This window comes from Carassius gibelio, chromosome B11 (genome assembly GCF_023724105.1).
Source record: "Carassius gibelio isolate Cgi1373 ecotype wild population from Czech Republic chromosome B11, carGib1.2-hapl.c, whole genome shotgun sequence".
NCBI classification, from domain to species: domain Eukaryota; kingdom Metazoa; phylum Chordata; class Actinopteri; order Cypriniformes; family Cyprinidae; genus Carassius; species Carassius gibelio.
Genome location: NC_068406.1, coordinates 10,329,053 through 10,347,068, shown reverse-complemented (window position 1 = coordinate 10,347,068; position 18,016 = coordinate 10,329,053). Strand labels below are relative to the sequence as shown.

Genomic DNA, 18,016 nt, shown 5'->3' with positions numbered 1-18,016 from the left:
TGATGTTCTCTGTGGTTCAGTAGTTGCTTAACAAGAGGAATACGACAACTGTAGCCAAATTCCTTGACACGTCTGTATGCCTTGACCACAGCCTCAGTCCATTTCTTGTGAAGTTTACTCAAATTCATGAATCCAGTTTGCTTGACAATCTTCATAAGGCTGCGGTTCTCTCGGTTGGTTGTTCATCTCTTTCTTCCACATTTTTTTCTTCGACTCAACTTTCTGTTTGCATGCTTGGATACAGCACTCTGTGAACAGTCAGCTTCTTTGGCAATGAACATTTGTGGCTTACCCTCCTTGTGAAGGGTGTCAATGATTGTCTTCTGGACAACTGTCAGATCAGCAGTCTTCCCCATGATTGTGTAGCCTATTGAACCAAACTGAGAGACCATTTTTGAAGGTTAAGGAAACATTTGCTGAGATAGTGAACTTTTTGTTAAATGTGAGCCAAAATCATCACAATTAAAAGAATCAAAGACTTAAACTTCTCTAGACTTCAGTCTATTTCCATTGAATTTATTTAATACATGAGTTTCACAATTTGAGTTGAATCACTGAAATAAATGAACTTTTCCACAACATTCAAATTTATTGAGATGCACCTTTACAATTCAGTCAAATGCAAGACTCTCGATATGGTATTTACGATATACAAGATCCATATGGTGAAAATACCATATGGTGCCTTAGGGGATGAGTGGATAGAGTAACAGAGAACAAGATGGATGGAGAGGACATAGGACGAGGAAGAGAGAGGAAGAAGCACAGAGTGAGGATGTGTGACAGGACAGGAGCCAAAAAGAGAGCTGGATGAAAGAGACAGAGAAAAAGAGACGACAAGGAATCAGATGAAAGAAAACAAAGTCTCTCAGACAAGCATTTGTCCTTGACATTTCTTCATCTACAGGTCGCGTGCAGCGTGCTGACGGAGTGTGATTAACTAGGCCACTGCCCTACTCTCAAAAACTCAGATAGACCGGACGAGGTGAGACTGTGAGAAAACAAATATCTCCGATCCACAACTGTTGAATGTATGAGAGTGGTCTTGAACCATCACACATTTTTGTAAGTATTTAATCAATAAAGTATGAGAGGTCTTTCATAAACAGGTTTATGTTTCTCTATTATTTTTAAATCAAGTATACTATTCGCAATGTTTGGAACTGAATTATTTCCTTCATTAAAGGCCGGCAAGTACAAAGACTTTGTCTTTTTGTTTCATTTCAAATACTTTTTGACTTCAAATTAAAATGTGTTAATTAACCTTTTAGCTGGTTGGCTTGGTTCATGCTTGTAACATTTGTAATGAAGACTGTTTTAAAATCTCTTTGGGAATAATACATGGAAAGTATATCTACAGAACCAAGACTGCTGAAAACGTGGGCAGGCACTGTTGCACTCTATAGCAACTTGACAGATTAAATATAGAATTCATGTCATGTGCGGTCACACGTATGCAAATATATGCCATTCTACAATGGCTTTGAATGAGTTGTATTTTCAGCCAGAACTGTCTAAAATTGTGTGTTTCAGTATCTGTGCCTTTGGTGTGTTCATTGACAGAGAGCCACATCCGATTAAATGATGAAATATTAATGATTATAAGAGCCTCTTTCCAGAAGTGCCACATAAAAGACAGACAACCCAAAGAAGAAATCAGCTGTGAAGAGACTTAAAGAGCATGAGAGTGGGTGGAAAAAAAGAGTGAGAGTGTGATTACACAGTTGAGTGAGACACAGAACAGAGGAGAAGAAAGGAACACAGCCCACAGATGACACCAAAACTGGAGACAGGAAGAGCAACCTTGGCAACACAAGAATGCAAAGACAAAGCATATAAGGCATATTATAAGGCATATCCCTCAAGCAGGCAACTTTTACTGATCGCCAGCTAATAAAAAAGTCTTGAAGAGAAAGTTAACCCAAAATGAACATTCTGTCATCATTTATTCACCATCTTGTCGTTTCAAACCTGTTTGGTTTTCTGTGTGACATTAATAAAAAAAGAGTAATTTAGACCAATTTACACTTAATTTTTCAAATATTTTGTCATCAACTTTTATCTTCCACGGACGAAAGAAAAATAATACGGATTTGTCTAACATGAGGGTGAGCAAGCAATGACAGTTTGATTTTTTGGGGTTAAAGTTATGGTACACCCAGAACTGAAAATTCCAGCCTGATCTCATGGCAGTTCGTACATATTTCACGAGGTGGCTAATTCATATGAATTTGTATGACCTCATTCGTACAAATTCATACAATTTGTGCTAAATCGTACGTATTTTACAAGTTGCACAATTTGTATGAATTTGTACGAATGACCTACACCTAATCCCACCCCTAAAACTACCTGACACTGGGGTCTAGACAAATCGTACAACACCGTACTAGTGAGCGCGTACGAATTCATTCAAATTAGCCACCTCGTAAAATACGTATGATTTGGTCATGAGATAGCATCAAAAATTCTGTCATAAATTACCCACCCTCATGTTGTTCCAAACCTGTAAGACCTTCATTACACAAATTAAGTTATTTTGGATGAAATCTGAGAGCTTTCTAACCCTCCATAGACAGCAACGCAACTGACAAGTTCAAGACCCAGAAAGGTAGTAAGACATCATTAAAACAGTCCAGTGATTCAACCGTAAATTTACGAAGCTACAAGAATACTTTTTGTGTGCAAAGAAAACAAAAATGCATGAGCATTTTTATTTTGATGAACGAAGGTCTTATGGGTTTGGAACGACATGAGGGTGAGCAATTAATGACAGAATTTTAATTTTTGGGTGAACTTTTTTTTTTTAATCTATGTACTAACATACGCTACTGTTCAAAAGTTCGGGGTCAGCGCAGTATTTTATGTTATACAAATAAGTCTTTCAAGCTCACCAATACTTGAACAAAAATACAGAAAATTTTAATTTAAAATAACTGTTTTCTATTTTAACACATTTGAAAATGTAATTTATTTCTGTGATAAAAAAATAAGCAGAAAATGCTATAATATGCTGATTTGGTGCTAAAAAAAAACATTTATTTTTATAATCAATTATGAAAATAGCAGCTTAATATTTTTCTGGAAACAGTGATACAGTTTCCTTAGGATTCTTTTGAACAGTTGCGTGCATCAAAAGCCATGAATAGACAATAAATGATCTATAAATGCCATAATGTATTATTTATACAGCTTAGCAAAATTCACTCCTAATGAAAATAAAGGTTCCACTCACGGTCTTACAGAACGATCTGATATTATTAGAGAACATTTTTAAACCTCTAAAGAACCCTTATTTTAACTCAAGCATAACTCCTTATCATTCTGCATGTAAGGTAAGGTAACCATCCTAACCTGATTCTCCTCGTGGGTCACTCGCATCTGTTCTTTAAGGATTGATGTGCGAGCTGCCTCCTCTTTCCTCATCACACGTTCTTTCTTCAGCTCGGGGCTCCAGAAGCTCTTGATGCTATTGGTGGAAGAGCCCAGCTTGCTGTCCTTCAGGTCCAACTCCCTCCGTAGTAGCTCATTTTCCCTATGCATGTCCCGCAGCTGTGCTTGGAGCTCCAAAAGTTCACCTCCACTGCCCCTAACCGCCTGTCGCAGCAGGGCCGACGGCGTCCCCTGGTGGTGGAGCATAGACAGTGAGCCCAGATCTCCATAAGACAGCAGGTCGGCGTGTGGGAGTCCCGCCGTTGCGATATTAGGGGTGCTGCCCATGGCTGTAACCCGACCGCCGTACATCGCTCGACTCGTGGCCCGACCGAACGTCAGGGTGCCTTTAGGGTAAGTAGCCGTGGACCCGACGCCTTCATGGTCGCTCAAGTACATTGGGCCAGATGTTGCGTAGGCAGCGTTGAGGGACTGGATGTTCTCCATGGATAAGGTCTTGCAGCCTGAACTGCCACTGTTGGCTCGACGGTGGCCCAACCGAGGAGAGCGAGGCAGCCGAGGGGAGCGAGCAGGGCTGCCCTCGATGTGGCCAACGGCACGCGCACTGCCATACATCTCCCGAGGTTCTGTAACACTGAGAGTCTGTAAGAAAAGCCCCTTCACAGATCGACAAGGGTGTTTACAGCATCCTAGAGAAGAAAAGAGAAGTCACACACTTCAAAATGCAGTCAAACACTTCAAAATGGCTGCAACAAAGCGGCTTAGAGTACTGTCTGGAACAATTCTTCTTTTTCATTTACAACAGCCTAGAGCTAATCAAAATGCAAAGACGTATTAAGTTCCGTTGTGAAACAAAATGAGACATTGTATTCTTTTTCACTTTAGAGACAACGTAACTTCCTTCAAATTTCTGACTGAGGTGGGTTCAAGATAACACTGGTGTCTATTCTTCAGAAAGATGAGTCAAAATGAAAAGTGCCCTGCAGTTTTTCTTAGAGGTGGGGACCACTTGCTGCTCGCAGGGATGATGCTGATACTGTGGAGAGGGTTGCTATGGCAACAGTGACTGAGATGATGGAGGAGAGCACACCTGTTTTCACTCGTATGAAAAGTGAGGATGTGTGGGCATTCATTGGCATGTGATGGAGCGAGAGAGCGTGAGAAATGTACATTTATGCTGACATTAAATGAAGCTGGTCTTGCAGATGGCCTGCTCATCTGTGCACTTCCGTGCCAGAGAAAGGACACATTCGGCCTTCATCTTTCCGGATGGAGACCATATGTAGTATGCCATACTGGACAAACAGGGAAAAAAAGGGAAAGGGCTGCACCCGAATGCCAAGATTTTTCCCTTTTTTTTTTCTTGCTTGCAAGTGCAAAATCCTTTTCTGGATGGTTGCTTACTGTTACGAGTCAGAACTCTCCTGTTAAATATACAGTAAAAACGGCAGCCAGAAATTCATGGTAAAAAAAAAATATATATAGTGGCAATGTTTCAGCTATCATGGGATTGTTAATCACCAAGCTTTTACCTTAAAATGTTCTTATAACCACCATCATAATACCGGTGGTAAAATAGAAAGCCACATATTGAATCAGAGTTCTTAGCAAGGGGCTAGTCAATAACACATGACCGGTATTTGTATATAGATGGTTTGAAGGGTCATACAAAGACAAAACACCATCAGGGTAACACGTAACACTAAAATAATGCAATAAACTAAATAACACAAAATGTCACAAAACATCACAATCTGCAATATTAATAACAAAATGGAGAAAATGGTTTTTAACTTGGAAAAAAAAAAACATATAACTGACAGTGTTTTATTGTAAAACACTAATCTAAGGCAACCGTTTATGGTAAGATACTTTAGAATCAATTGCTAAACAAGTTTCTACAGTAGCATTTTTTTTTCCTCGTTGATGTAGGCTAAGCCAATTCCAGTGAAATTGCCAATTCCAGTGGTATCCCTCACATCTGAGGCACAAACGCCGGAGGGTGAGTTATGCCCAGTTTGTTCAAACCTTGGCGTGAGCGTATCATGTTTGCCTCAGGAAACACTAATTAAACTACACTTTCTGAGGCTTCATTTCCTGTTCCAAAATCAAGGTCATGGGTTTGCTTTCCAGGGAACACATGATAAGATGTATACTTTGAATGAACTGTAAGTCATTTAGGATGAAAGTATCTGCTAACAGCATAAATTAAACAAGCAATGCTGCTTTTGGTCTCAACTGAAGTACCTAACAGAGACTAAGCTGATTAATGTCAGCAGAGAAACTTCTGAATGAGAAATTAATGACGGAAAGAGCTTTTTTTGGCCAGTAATATATAGGAGCAAGCTGCTTTCCAGCATAAATGGCTTAATCAAGGTGGCAGGGTGCATATCAAGAGCCACTGACTCTCTCTCTGCCACCCACTCTGACGCTGAAAACAGTGTGTGCATAGAGCCACAAAGGGCAAATTACCCAGACTTCAATAACACGACATGTTAAAAGAGAAACCGGCCAAGCAATACATCTGTTGCATGGAATGCGAGTTAAACAAGCATGGTTTAAACCCAGATCTGTGCATATCTATAAAAATGTTTATATAAAGGAATTCCCATGACATTTACAGACCAATTTTCAAATTGACCAAAATTCCCAAGTATAAAACAAGGTGATGTTTCTCATTTCAAGTATGGCTTAATAAAATATCAAATACAATTATTTTGAAGCAATGGTGACAATTCACATTATACAAATCCATTGCTTCCAGATGTCTGCTGGTCACATTGTGATAAAATATCACATAATGTCCCTTTGTATTCAAGGGGTTGCCAGAAACACTTTTTAAACACCAATAAATTATTTGAACGTCTGAAGATCAGACAGAAGCCGCATGTTAATTAAGCCCTCCCTCATCCTTCAGCCACTGGCTGTGTGGATAACATCTGTTTTCTGATTGGCTTTGACCAATGTCAATCATCCCCCAAAAATCACTCCTAGAGGCTGACAGGTCATACATGCCTATGTTTTTCCTAATTGAGAAGAAATCTTTGAATAAATAATAAAAAATAAAACACCAAATGCAATATACATGAAAAAGTAGTGCACCTTAATTGAGATAAGAAAAGATAGGCGTTTTTAATATTATTAAGCTTAAGAAATGTAATTTCTAACATTAACATCGAATTATTCTCATTTAGACCGCACACAGAAACGTTCATGCAGAAAATATCAACCGTTTATAAAGATAATTTAACACTAATATGAACGCGTGCTCATATATTGAACCAGAACCAGAGTATGAATTGATCCTAAACCAAATGCTACTGAAACACCATCGAGCGACGCTTCATCTCGTTCATACTACAGCGGATTTAAGCTTATTTCCCATCATTCAAAAATAATATAATTAGCTCAAACCGATGATTCCGACATAAATTTCACTCCTTTAATATAAATCCCAACTAACTGGGGTGAATGGATGCCAGGGTGTCTTAGATCACGTTCCGTTACCTTTTCAGCGTCGTCGCCGCTCCATCACTGTGCGGGTCCCCCCAGCATCAGCATCAGCGTCCCACGTCCAGCATCCACGCCAGCCTCAGCATTCCGCTCTCTTATTGGACACTCGTACACAAACTCCGCCCCCGAGCGCATAAATGAGCTTCAGATTTAAAGGGCCAGGACAAATAGTGACAAGAGACGAGCCGTCAACCCCACGAGGCGTTGTCATGCATGTATGTAGCTTATATTGTATTGCACGGTAAGCTCAAGGGTTAAAACAAGGTTAAGTTGTGACCCCCCCCCCCCCACACACACACACACAAACAGCAATTTTTACACAACTTTTTCATATTACCACACAAAACAATGCCTGCAAACACACACATACACATACACACACACACACGCACACACAGTATATATATATATATATATATATATTTACTCAGTCTAGTACAGAACACGTAACCAGGTTGTTGTTGTTGTTTTCAAGAATATGATAGACAAGAAAAGAAAAGGGTTAAAACAAGGTATATATATATACACACACACACACAAACAGCATTAGTTTTGTAACCTTCTATGGTGTCCCCTATAATATTTTTTTCTTCTACTTAACTGCTGACAATAACTGCTGTTCTCATTATGAACTGTGTGTGTGAAGGTCACATCTAAGAAGTTTGCATTAAGTTGACGGATGAGCTGCTCACCGTCTGTGGTCATGCCAATCATATGCGGCCAAGTGTGGTCATGTGACCCCTGCAGTAATTGGCTTTGATGCCTCCGGTGATTTCTGATTGGCTGACTGTCACAGACTTCCCTTCCAGCGCTCGCTCAGACGTGATCAGTGTTGCCAACTTAGCGACTTTGTCGCTAGATTTAGCGACTTTTCAGACCCCCATAGCGACTTTTTTCCAAAAAAGCGACTAGCGACAAATCTAGCGACTTTTTTTTTGACAGACCTTATTTAGTCTCTGAGACTCTCCGACACTGCCGCACGAGCTCTCTCTCTCTCTCTCTCTCTCTCTCTCTCTCTCTCTCTCTCTCTCTCTCTCTCCTCTCCCAGCGTGCACACACGCCTCTCTCTCTGTTCATCTGTTATGTTCGGCGAGCAGAGAGGAGCAGCACTTTCAGTTAAAAAATATATTCTGTTGCTTCTAACTCTATTTTACATACAAGTATAGCCGAAATCACAGTACAATCATTATCTTAATCTTATGTGTATGTGATTTCATTAGACATTGTCATAAATAGGATTTGAGAGCTGGTTATGTAGTCTTAATGGACCGCGTTTCATTCATTATAATATTAATTCCGTTGTCGGACAACAGAAACATTAAAATATAATAATTAAAAACTTGTATTGAAAATTTTAGCTGCCTTAAAATGCATTACATGAGCACAGAAAGGGCAAGATAATATGACGCACTTACGTCATGAATATGCTAATTAGCGTGTGACGTCATCTAGCGACATTTAGCGACTTTTCAGTCAGGGTTTAGCTACTTTCCATTTAAAGAAGTTGGCAACACTGGACGTGATGCTTATTGCTCAAGGGTGGAGACTGTCAGAGCTCTCTCTATACAATGAACTGGACGTTGACTATTAAAAAAGAAGATAACCGATGTTTTACAAGAGGACCGTGTGCACGATTTAGGAGAGCAAGATCATTGTGACCAGTGACCATCCTGGAAATAGAATTACAAGACATTTAAATCCATATAGTGTTCGTAATGATAGAGAAAAATATATGCTGTATAAAGGATAAATTAAAAAGTCTTTGTGACCGTCTGTTTACAGTCACTTTCAGCAGCTTTAACTCTGTTTCTTCTAAAAGTTCATGTTAATTTCAATGTATCTTGCGAAGTTTACAGCAAATGACTTGATTAGCCTGTGCATGACTCAACCTTACCAAGCAGCTCCGTTAGTCCCTCGGTGATGTGAGTAATGTCTCTTCACACACAAGCTTTCCTGCTGCGGAGGGATTTAGAGAATGTTGACGGTAAGCGTGTGTGACAGTGGGTGGACAAGAAAACACGTAGCCTACACACTTACAAAAACACACACCATAATGTCCATTAACAGAAGGCAAGGCGAGGCTTGAGCTCTTATAACACTCTTCACACTCGTTTTAGTTGATCACTTTTCCTCAAACGCTCCATTGATCTTGTACAACGATATGAAGTACAGTTTTTGTAAAATCTCTGTAGCCTATAGCTTAAAGCAAGCAGAGATCTTGTAAATAAATCTAGTGTTTTTTTCCCCACAGAATCATTATTTTCCCCATCATTTCTTTCACTGGGGACACTGATTGCAAAACAAAATCAATTGTTGCCCGTGTTTGTGGCCTTTGGGGAAAGAATTTAAGTAGGCTACCCGATCACAAAATATTGATCATGTGTGAGTGATTATGATTTTTGATTCAAACCAATTTATAGAGAGCCGCAGTCTATTTGAAACTGCAAAATTATTCCATATTTCAAAGCTATCACATTTTCAAGATATGAAAGCTCACATTGAAACAATGGTCCTCTGCTGACACCTAGAGGTCATATCAAAAAGTTTTTGCCTATGAATATGCAATTTCTAAATATGCAATATGCAACAAGTGACCCATGTGTTTTTACAATGTGAGCGGGGAAATGTATTTTTCCATTATTCCATTATTCCATTATTCCATTTCAAATGGAAAACAAAACTGTGATCAGTTCAGATGCGATCAGGCCAAAATAAGTTACATTGTGAATCAGATCTATTGATATTTAATCAGGAAAATAAAGAAAGGCCATTCCACATGATTTAAAGTAATTCACATATGTAGCACAAATTTTCTGAGAGGAATTACACAATCACAGTGTAGTACGCAGGGTTAGGCATTTAAACAAACTCTTAAATGAGCCACTCCAGTCCATCAATTAGCATCTTGTGAAGTGAAAATATGCTTGTTAAAAAAGGCATTTTAATTTTAAACTGTCACTTCTGGACAAACTATAATACATAATAACGCTTCCTCCAATGATCCAATTATTAGTTCACTTTTATATGGAACTTAATCTGCGCATATTTCTCTCCTGATTCAGACAAAAAAATTCACTGGTAGACTTATTAAGCATTTTAGCCGGAATCAATGGTTTGAAGTTAAAATACCTTAATGATGGATTTGTTTCTTACAAACACACAGCTTTTGGACTTCATGAGATGTTAACTGATAGAGGGGAGTCTATCAAGAGACAATGTCAAGAGACAATGTCAGTTTTATGTATTTGTCTTTATTCTTTTCCAGTCTGGAAACAAATTGCAGATTCATTATTTTCATAATCACATTACATGACATGATGCACCAAAATTTTTCTTTTTAACAGGAATACATTGAAAAGAACACAATATTTCACAATGAATACTGGACTCACATTTAGCCCATTGCACTTACAGTACAACAGTGAGTGAAATTTCATTCGCGAGAGCATTTTGCTTCTTTTTTTCATGTTGTTTTTCCCAATTCCCGAATGAATTTATAACACATCCGCTAAATCACTCTAAACCCTTTTTTCTGGCACGGTCATGATGGAAGCCACTTACATATTTTCATTGTATTTAGATGTAATAAACACAATATGTATACAATCCCTACACAGACCAAATGTTTTCAGATTGTAAGTCAACAGTCATTGAGAGCCAGCAACATATACTATGATATATTTTTCTCATAATAATAATAACAACAATCATCATTATTCTTTTATACACAAAAGCACAAAAGGTTGGCAGCAAGGCCGGCGTGAAGTTGCACAAGACGGCCATCATTTTACTCATGATATTTAAACACTGTACAAAATAACCAAAGTCAGTATTTACAGCAACAGTTTGTCTGTGTGTGGATAACTGTGTGTGTGTGTGTGTGTCTGTGTGCACATGCCTGTTTGTGTGAATATGTCCATGTTGGAGTATTTCTATCTATCACTGTGGCCGGCTTTTGTGGTGGCAACTTTGGCTCATGCACTTGTTATTGAATATCTCCATGGTGATGTAGAAGAGTTATTATTCTTCTTCAGTATAGTCATGATTGCCTAAACAGCATTCCAGTATCAAAAGGAAAAGATTCACCTCTAACCATCGCACCTCGTGACACATTCAAACGAGTGCACGCTACCTGACTCGAATGGTGATGGACAGTTTGTGCTTTCCATGTGCATGCCCTGATTTTCATATAAATGGCATGGATATGCTACATACTGTGCAATGACCACGTTTACAGCAAGTCTGCTTACTTAAATCTTCTCCAAAGCATACGTTTGACTGTGAAAACATTGTCAAATTAAGATCTTTAAGATCTCGTCGTTTTCTGTTTCTGTTTTCCATCTGTCGGTTTTCTCAAACATCACAGATATACAATGCACAAAGACCTGCTTGATGTGAATTCATGTGAACTTGATGTGAATTCAGTGTGGACACAATAACATTTGCAGCCGAACACGGATGTAAAACGGCATTTCCTGCTGAAGGAGACGAAATAACGAGTGCATAAGCTGTGTGCCCGACTTGTCACCTGATCAAACTGCAGACACAAAGACAGAATAACAGCACTACAAAGAGCCAAAGAGAGCTGAGCAGAATCATGCTGCAAGCAACAGAGATGGTGGATGCTCAAGACCAACAGTCCACACAGTAAACCCTTTGGCAACAGATTCCCTGAAAACTAGGGAAGACGAGGGCTTTCATAAACATGCCATTGAAATAAAAAGAAAGTTAGTTTGTTATTTTCATACATACAAGGTAAATACAAACTGTCCTTAGTCGTATTTGAACCCATCGTAACGCAGTATCGGTGAGCGACGTTGGAGTAGGAATGGTTTTACATGGATTATTGCATAGAACATTTGAAATTGGTTAAAAAAAATTTCCTAGGTGGATCTACATACCGATAAATGTGTTTTGGGGAACTTCTGGATGCACGAGAGAGTGATGGTGTATTTTATTGGGGTTCGTAGAAACTTATTTTTACCTGTCTATGTATGACAATCAGGTCTGTGATGAGGATGAGCAAAAAAAAAAAAAATACTCTGTATGGATTAGCATGCTATTGCATCAGGGAGAAAAACAACTTTGTATATTATAAACAGTTTAGATTATCAATAATGACAAGAAAAAATAATATGTGATGGTATAAATAATAAAACCAAACAATAAACAAGAAATACCAGAAATATAAATCCATAAATACACAAATCAATATCTTACATTAGCAGTGTTAACTAGAGATATGTACATGTTCAGCAGTATACAGTTGTGCAAAATAAATCAAGTAAGGATGATATGGAACTTTAAAAAAACATATGTGAGGTATACAAGTAAAAAATATTAGTAAGGCTCTTAATTTAAAAGAAAATTAGGCAAAACTGATAACAAACTAAAGCAAATATATAAATAAATAAAAATAAAATATGTGGAATAGGGTAGAAATGGCTTGATGGTTGATAAAAGACAAACAAGACTATGCTAACATTTTGATATTACTGACCTCTGCACTTGACCGATAGTTTTACATTAAATAACCAGCTTTTTACACAAGGTGCACATGGCTTCACCCTTAGAGACTCTGAAAGTTGTCTAGATATGGATTCATATATATGTATATATATATATATATATATATATATATATATATATATATGATATCATATATCTCATATATGTACACATGTATATTTTTGTTTCGTGCATTCCATGTCCACGTATTACACATTTGCATTCATTACACACGTGACAAAAAGGTTAAGGAAGAAACAAAAACATTCAAAGAGAGGGTCAATCATCGCCATATTGGAATGTCAAGATCTTAGAAATCGAGCATACATTTTTAAACAGAGTTTGTTGAAGCCTTCATAAGGACGTCGTTCTTCTTCTCTGCTACTGTCTCTTCGAGTCTGGGCATAGAAGTCTTTATTAGGACTGCAAAAAGCTAAGAACGGCAGCTGCCTGACATCTTCATGCTGTTTTTAGAAGAGGGGGGTCACCTGAGTACAGATTATGTCATGTAAGGGAAGACATAACTGTCTAGAAAAACCTGATACGGAACAGGCAGTTTGGCATTTTGGGAATTATAATTTCTTCAACAGCAATCATGGAATCACTCTGGAAGAGATGTAGCCTCCATGTTTGTGTGGTTATACGTATATCATCGGATAGACCGTGCCTGTGAATTCTGTCTTATTGTTTTCCTTGAAACTTCAAGGGTGGATGATACATCTAGAGAGGAGATGAAAGAAAAAAACATTACAATATGTGGTATTATTTTCACTGCATAGAGTGCAGAGTTAGTCAAACATTCATAAAATAGGTGGTATCAGTTTTAACCGACAAAACACTGGCCCAGTTTACAGGTGCATCTCAATAAATTAGAATATCGTGGAAAAGTTCATTTATTTCAGTAATTCAACTTAAACTGTGAAACTCATGTATTAAATAAATTCAATGCACACAGACTGAAGTAGTTTAACTTTTAATTGTGATGATTTTGACTCACATTTAACAAAGACCCACCAATTCAATCTCAACAAATTAGAATACTTCATAAGACAAATACATTTTATTTTTTATTTTTTTTAGTGAATTGTTGCCCTTCTGGAAAGTATGTTCATTTACTGTACATGTACTCAATACTTGGTAGTGACTCCTTTTGCTTTAATTACTGCCTAAATTCGGCGTGGCATGGAGGCGATCAGTTTGTGGCACTGCTGAAGCGGTCTGGAAGTCCAGGTTTCTTTGACAGTGGCCTTCAGCTCATCTGGATTTTTTGGTCTCATTTCTCATTTTCCTCTTAAAAATAGCCCATAGATTCTCTCCGGGGGTTCAGGTCTGGTGAGTTTGCTGGCCTGTCAAGCACACCAACACCATGGTCATTTAACCAACTTTTGGTGCTTTTGGCAGTGTGGGCAGAAGCCAAATCCAGCTGGAAAATGAAATATGCATCTTCAAAAAGCTGGTCAGCAGAAGGAAGCATGAAGTGCTCCAAAATTTCTTGGTAAACGGGTGCAGTGATTTATTTTTATTATTATTTTTTTTTAACACAATGGACCAGCACCAGCAGATGAATTTGCACCCCAAATCATCACAGATTGTGGAAACTTAACACTGGACTTCAAGCAACTTGAGCTATGAGCTTCTCCACCCTTCTCCCAGACTCTAGGACCTTGGTTTCCAAGTGAAATTCAAAACTTGCTCTCATCTGAAAAGATGACTTTGGACCACTGGGTAACAGTACAGTTCTTCTTCTCCTTAGCCCAGGTAAGATGCCTCTGATGTTCTCTGTGGTTCAGTAGTGGCTTAACAAGAGGAATACGACAACTGTAGCCAAATTTCTTCCACACTTTTTCCTTCCACTCAACTTTCTGTTAACATGCTTGGATACAGCACTCTGTGAACAGCCAGCTTCTTTGGCAATGAATGTTTGTGGCTTCCCCTCCTTGTGAAGGGTGTCAATGATTGTCTTCTGGACAACTGTCAGATCAGCAGTCTTCCCCATGATTGTGTAGCCTATTGAACCAAACTGAGAGACCATTTTGAAGGCTCAGGAAACCTTTGCAGGTGTTTTGAGTTGATCAGCTGATTGGCATGTCACCATATTCTGATTTGATGAGATAGTGAATTGGTGGGTTTTGGTTAAATGTGAGCCAAAATCATCACAATTAAAAGAACCAAAGACTTAAACTACTTCAGTCTGTGTGCATTAAATTAGTTGAATACACGAGTTTCACAATTTGAGTTGAATTACTGAAGTAAATGAACTTTTCCACAACATTATAATTTATTGAGATACACATGTAGGGTAATACAATGCACTACTCTTCTTAGCCTTTAGAGGGAAGAAGAGGACGAATTTCTCACACCAGCAACACCAGAAAAAGGCTAAGTTCCGGAAACAGACATATTCCAAATATATGGGCTTCATGACAAGGTTTGTGAACAAATGTCACATTTTCACTATAAATCTGAAAAAAAAAAAACTACAGAAAATAAAAAATGGAAAATCTGACTAATGTATAGCATGATATACAGCTACATTAATAAACCGGAGAAATATGGTGAAACAAGAAATTAATTAAATAAGCCAAAGGTCTCATTGGCTATGTTCAGCAGAGAATAAGTGGTTCAATGAGACAAGAGATTTTAGTCAAGTTTTCTACAAGACCACAATACAAAGCAAATCACTGTACTTTTTTTTTTTTTTTACATTCTCATTACTGTTTCAGTCTACTTTCTGGTACAATTCTTTGATATGGTCAGCTGTGCAATTCTGATTGACTCTTGATTAATGTGACGATTACAGTTTGACACCCTTGGCCTATCCCATTTTTGCCTCCCTCCCACTATTAAAATGTCAGTTTTAATCTGAGTAAATTTTACATGAGCTACTTTTTATTAGTAGATTTTTAGATTGATACTTTTAGGTGTACTTAAGTAAAATTTCATTAATACTGGTACTTTAATTGAGCAGAACATTTTCGTACTCTTTCCACCTCTGGTTACAACCAGATTTATACATTTCTATGCAATGTGTCAGAGTTGTCTCTCTTCTGTATGCGTGGTGCAATAAATCACAGGGAATGCGATATGAATTGACCAATTCCTGTTGCCAGATCTTGCTAGAAGTAAACTGGTAAACAATTAGTACAGCTAAAACTAGTAAAGTAGTTAACAGTGAACTTAAATCCAAATACTGTATCTTGGAAGTAAACTACAAAACAAAATATTGCGACATGAACCCACCTACTTTATTGAATCCATAAACTGGATCGCTTTATAAACCTAATCACAAGCCCAAAAACATAATAAGTGGACATGGCAACCCTTTTAGAGTGTAATTTGCGAATCCTAAACAAATCATGATTGCTCTGTTGATGGTGAACATAATTGCTGTAATATACATTTTGTAGAAAAAAAAATAATACAAAAATAATAATTATTTTTTTTTTTTAAATGAATTAGGGGATTTACACCCATATTTAAATATGGTTGTCACTCCTGAAACTTGAAAGTGTGTACAATGACCAAAACCACTCTCAGAGGAAATGCTCCTCAGCTGGTCAGGTTTATATATATATATAAGTTGCAGTAGTTAATGTATTTGTAAGTTGCACATTTGTGAAAGAATCAGTTGGTTTCTCTTCCACAAAGCATGTACATTGATGTCAATTTGTCAGTTTGTCACAGTGTCATACACAGTAATAGACAGAATTCAGTTTGGGATTAGAGTGTTTATACTTGTTTTGAGTTCTAAAGTAAAGGGAGTTAGAATAAAATACTCACCAGTGTCCTCAGGTGTACCCCGCCCCCAGCTAGAGATGTTAAATTGCAGAAGCAGATTCATAGGTTTTTCCAGTTCTAACTCCAACTCACCCCAACTAATGCCAAGCCAACAGAAAACAAAAATAAAAAAAAAACTTTAAGACTCAGATTCACAAGTTACAGTTTGTTGGTCTACAGGGCAACCAATCCAGCACTAACTAGCATTAAACAAAATGAATGCAGGTCTTTTCAGAAGATTAATGCATAAAGTGTTTTCTCACCTTCCTATCAGTTGATCACCAAAATGAAGTAAACTTCTTTCCGAGAGCAGATACAGCTGTATGAAAGATGAGCAAAGCAAAAACACAATTAAGGTCACAGGTGGCATATCAAACAATCTGGGCTGCATACACAAAGGCTATAGATTCAGTCCTTAATAGGGGTAACTCAGGAATTGGAGAATTACTAAGATCACCGTCCTGCTTAGGCCTCAACCATTTTGCACTTAAAACCAGGGTATCCTTGGGTGCTACCCCTTATATTACTGTTGTGGAAACTGTTGTGAAAGGTAGGCAACTGCTAAATGGCAACTGATTACTTTCCTCAGTCAAGACATGGCACATGATTCACAGTCCCATACCATCTCCTATTTTTCCAGCTTGTTCCGCTGCTCCTCCCTGCAGGATCTTTGTAAGAACATTTTCACCTTCGGCAGGCTGCTGTGCAGCACTTCCCATACCCCCTGGCCGGGGTGCTGCCTTTGAACCTGACAAAACAAAGAAAAATGATCTTGTTCTTAGGTCATACACAAGTAATGAATGTTCCCTATTTTCCTTAAAAACAAAACTATACTAATTACTCTGTATTAGCTCTGAATTTACCAATTCCTGTGGCAGGAATCTGGGGTATTTTTGCAGCCTGTGGTACTGCTTTTGATCCAATAGCAACTGCAGGAGTTGGTGCAGGAGCAGGCGCAGCTGTGTCAGGTTTTGCCTGTAGAGGGGCATGAAGGGGCAATGTTACAAGAAATTTTAAGCTAATTTAAATATATATATATTTGTCAATCATGCTTTGTTTGAAAGGCAATGTTATATCAGTGTTTCTCAACTGGTGGGTCACGAGACTGTTCTGAGTGTGTCACGGAGAGTACGGCCAAAGAAACAAAACAAAAAAAAACATAATTCTAAATGTTTTTTTATGTGCAATTTTTATTTTAAAAAACATGCATGAAAGCTGTTGACACTTCTGTCAGATGCAGTTTAAGTATAGTGCCTGAGAAAAACGCACTGTCCCGATTCTGTATCTGCGGTTGATGAGATGAGATGTTGACAGGTTTAATGTCAGCGTCGTTATTCTATCATTATTTTCGTAACTTCTGAAATAAAAAGTCTGTCACCTCAGAAAAGCAAACTATCCTGTCCTGCCAGATGTTAAACCGTGTTTGTAGGGCGCTTTCTTCTATAGCATGCACAAATGCGGTGCCGTGATGTATATCACTTCACTTAGCGAAGAAACTATGAGCATACAATGTGTGAAATAAAAAAAATAAAAACTAGTTTGGGAATGCTACTTAATAGCCTTATAGGCCGTTTATTCAGTATTAGTAATATTTGAAACAATCTTAGCTTAATTTTTGAGAAATAAATTTGCTTAGTTTTTGTTTTTTAACAAATTATAGATATAGATATAGATACATATGGGTCGCGGCTGGATGACAATGGGAAAACGTGGTCCCAGGCCAAACCAGTTGAGAACCACTGTTATATTGTAGCACTGAAGATGCAGTATTGTTACATTTGATCCTGAAACATCTGGATAAGCCTAAAAATATAGCTCATGCTCT

At 37.9% G+C, this 18,016-nt stretch overlaps 2 protein-coding genes across 7 annotated transcripts in view; both read right to left on the bottom strand.

Annotated features, from left to right (window-relative positions):
- Positions 1 to 7,158, bottom strand: part of erc2 (ELKS/RAB6-interacting/CAST family member 2) — a 56,716-nt gene extending 49,558 nt beyond the window's left edge. For all 6 annotated transcript variants that reach the window (XM_052569389.1, XM_052569390.1, XM_052569392.1 and 3 more), the window contains exons 1-2: positions 6,901 to 7,158; positions 3,355 to 4,082 (exon numbers count right to left, since the gene is read on the bottom strand). In XM_052569389.1, coding sequence (XP_052425349.1) covers positions 3,355 to 4,008 — 654 coding nt within the window. In that variant the 5' untranslated portion in view covers positions 4,009 to 4,082; positions 6,901 to 7,158. The remainder of the gene's footprint in view (positions 1 to 3,354; positions 4,083 to 6,900) is intronic.
- A 2,979-nt stretch (positions 7,159 to 10,137) lies between these two features.
- bsnb (bassoon (presynaptic cytomatrix protein) b) overlaps positions 10,138 to 18,016 on the bottom strand; it is an 87,971-nt gene continuing 80,092 nt past the window's right edge. The window contains exons 7-11 of the mRNA XM_052569727.1: positions 17,055 to 17,166; positions 16,814 to 16,939; positions 16,455 to 16,510; positions 16,195 to 16,289; positions 10,138 to 13,134 (exon numbers count right to left, since the gene is read on the bottom strand). Coding sequence (XP_052425687.1) covers positions 16,470 to 16,510; positions 16,814 to 16,939; positions 17,055 to 17,166 — 279 coding nt within the window. The 3' untranslated portion in view covers positions 10,138 to 13,134; positions 16,195 to 16,289; positions 16,455 to 16,469. The remainder of the gene's footprint in view (positions 13,135 to 16,194; positions 16,290 to 16,454; positions 16,511 to 16,813; positions 16,940 to 17,054; positions 17,167 to 18,016) is intronic.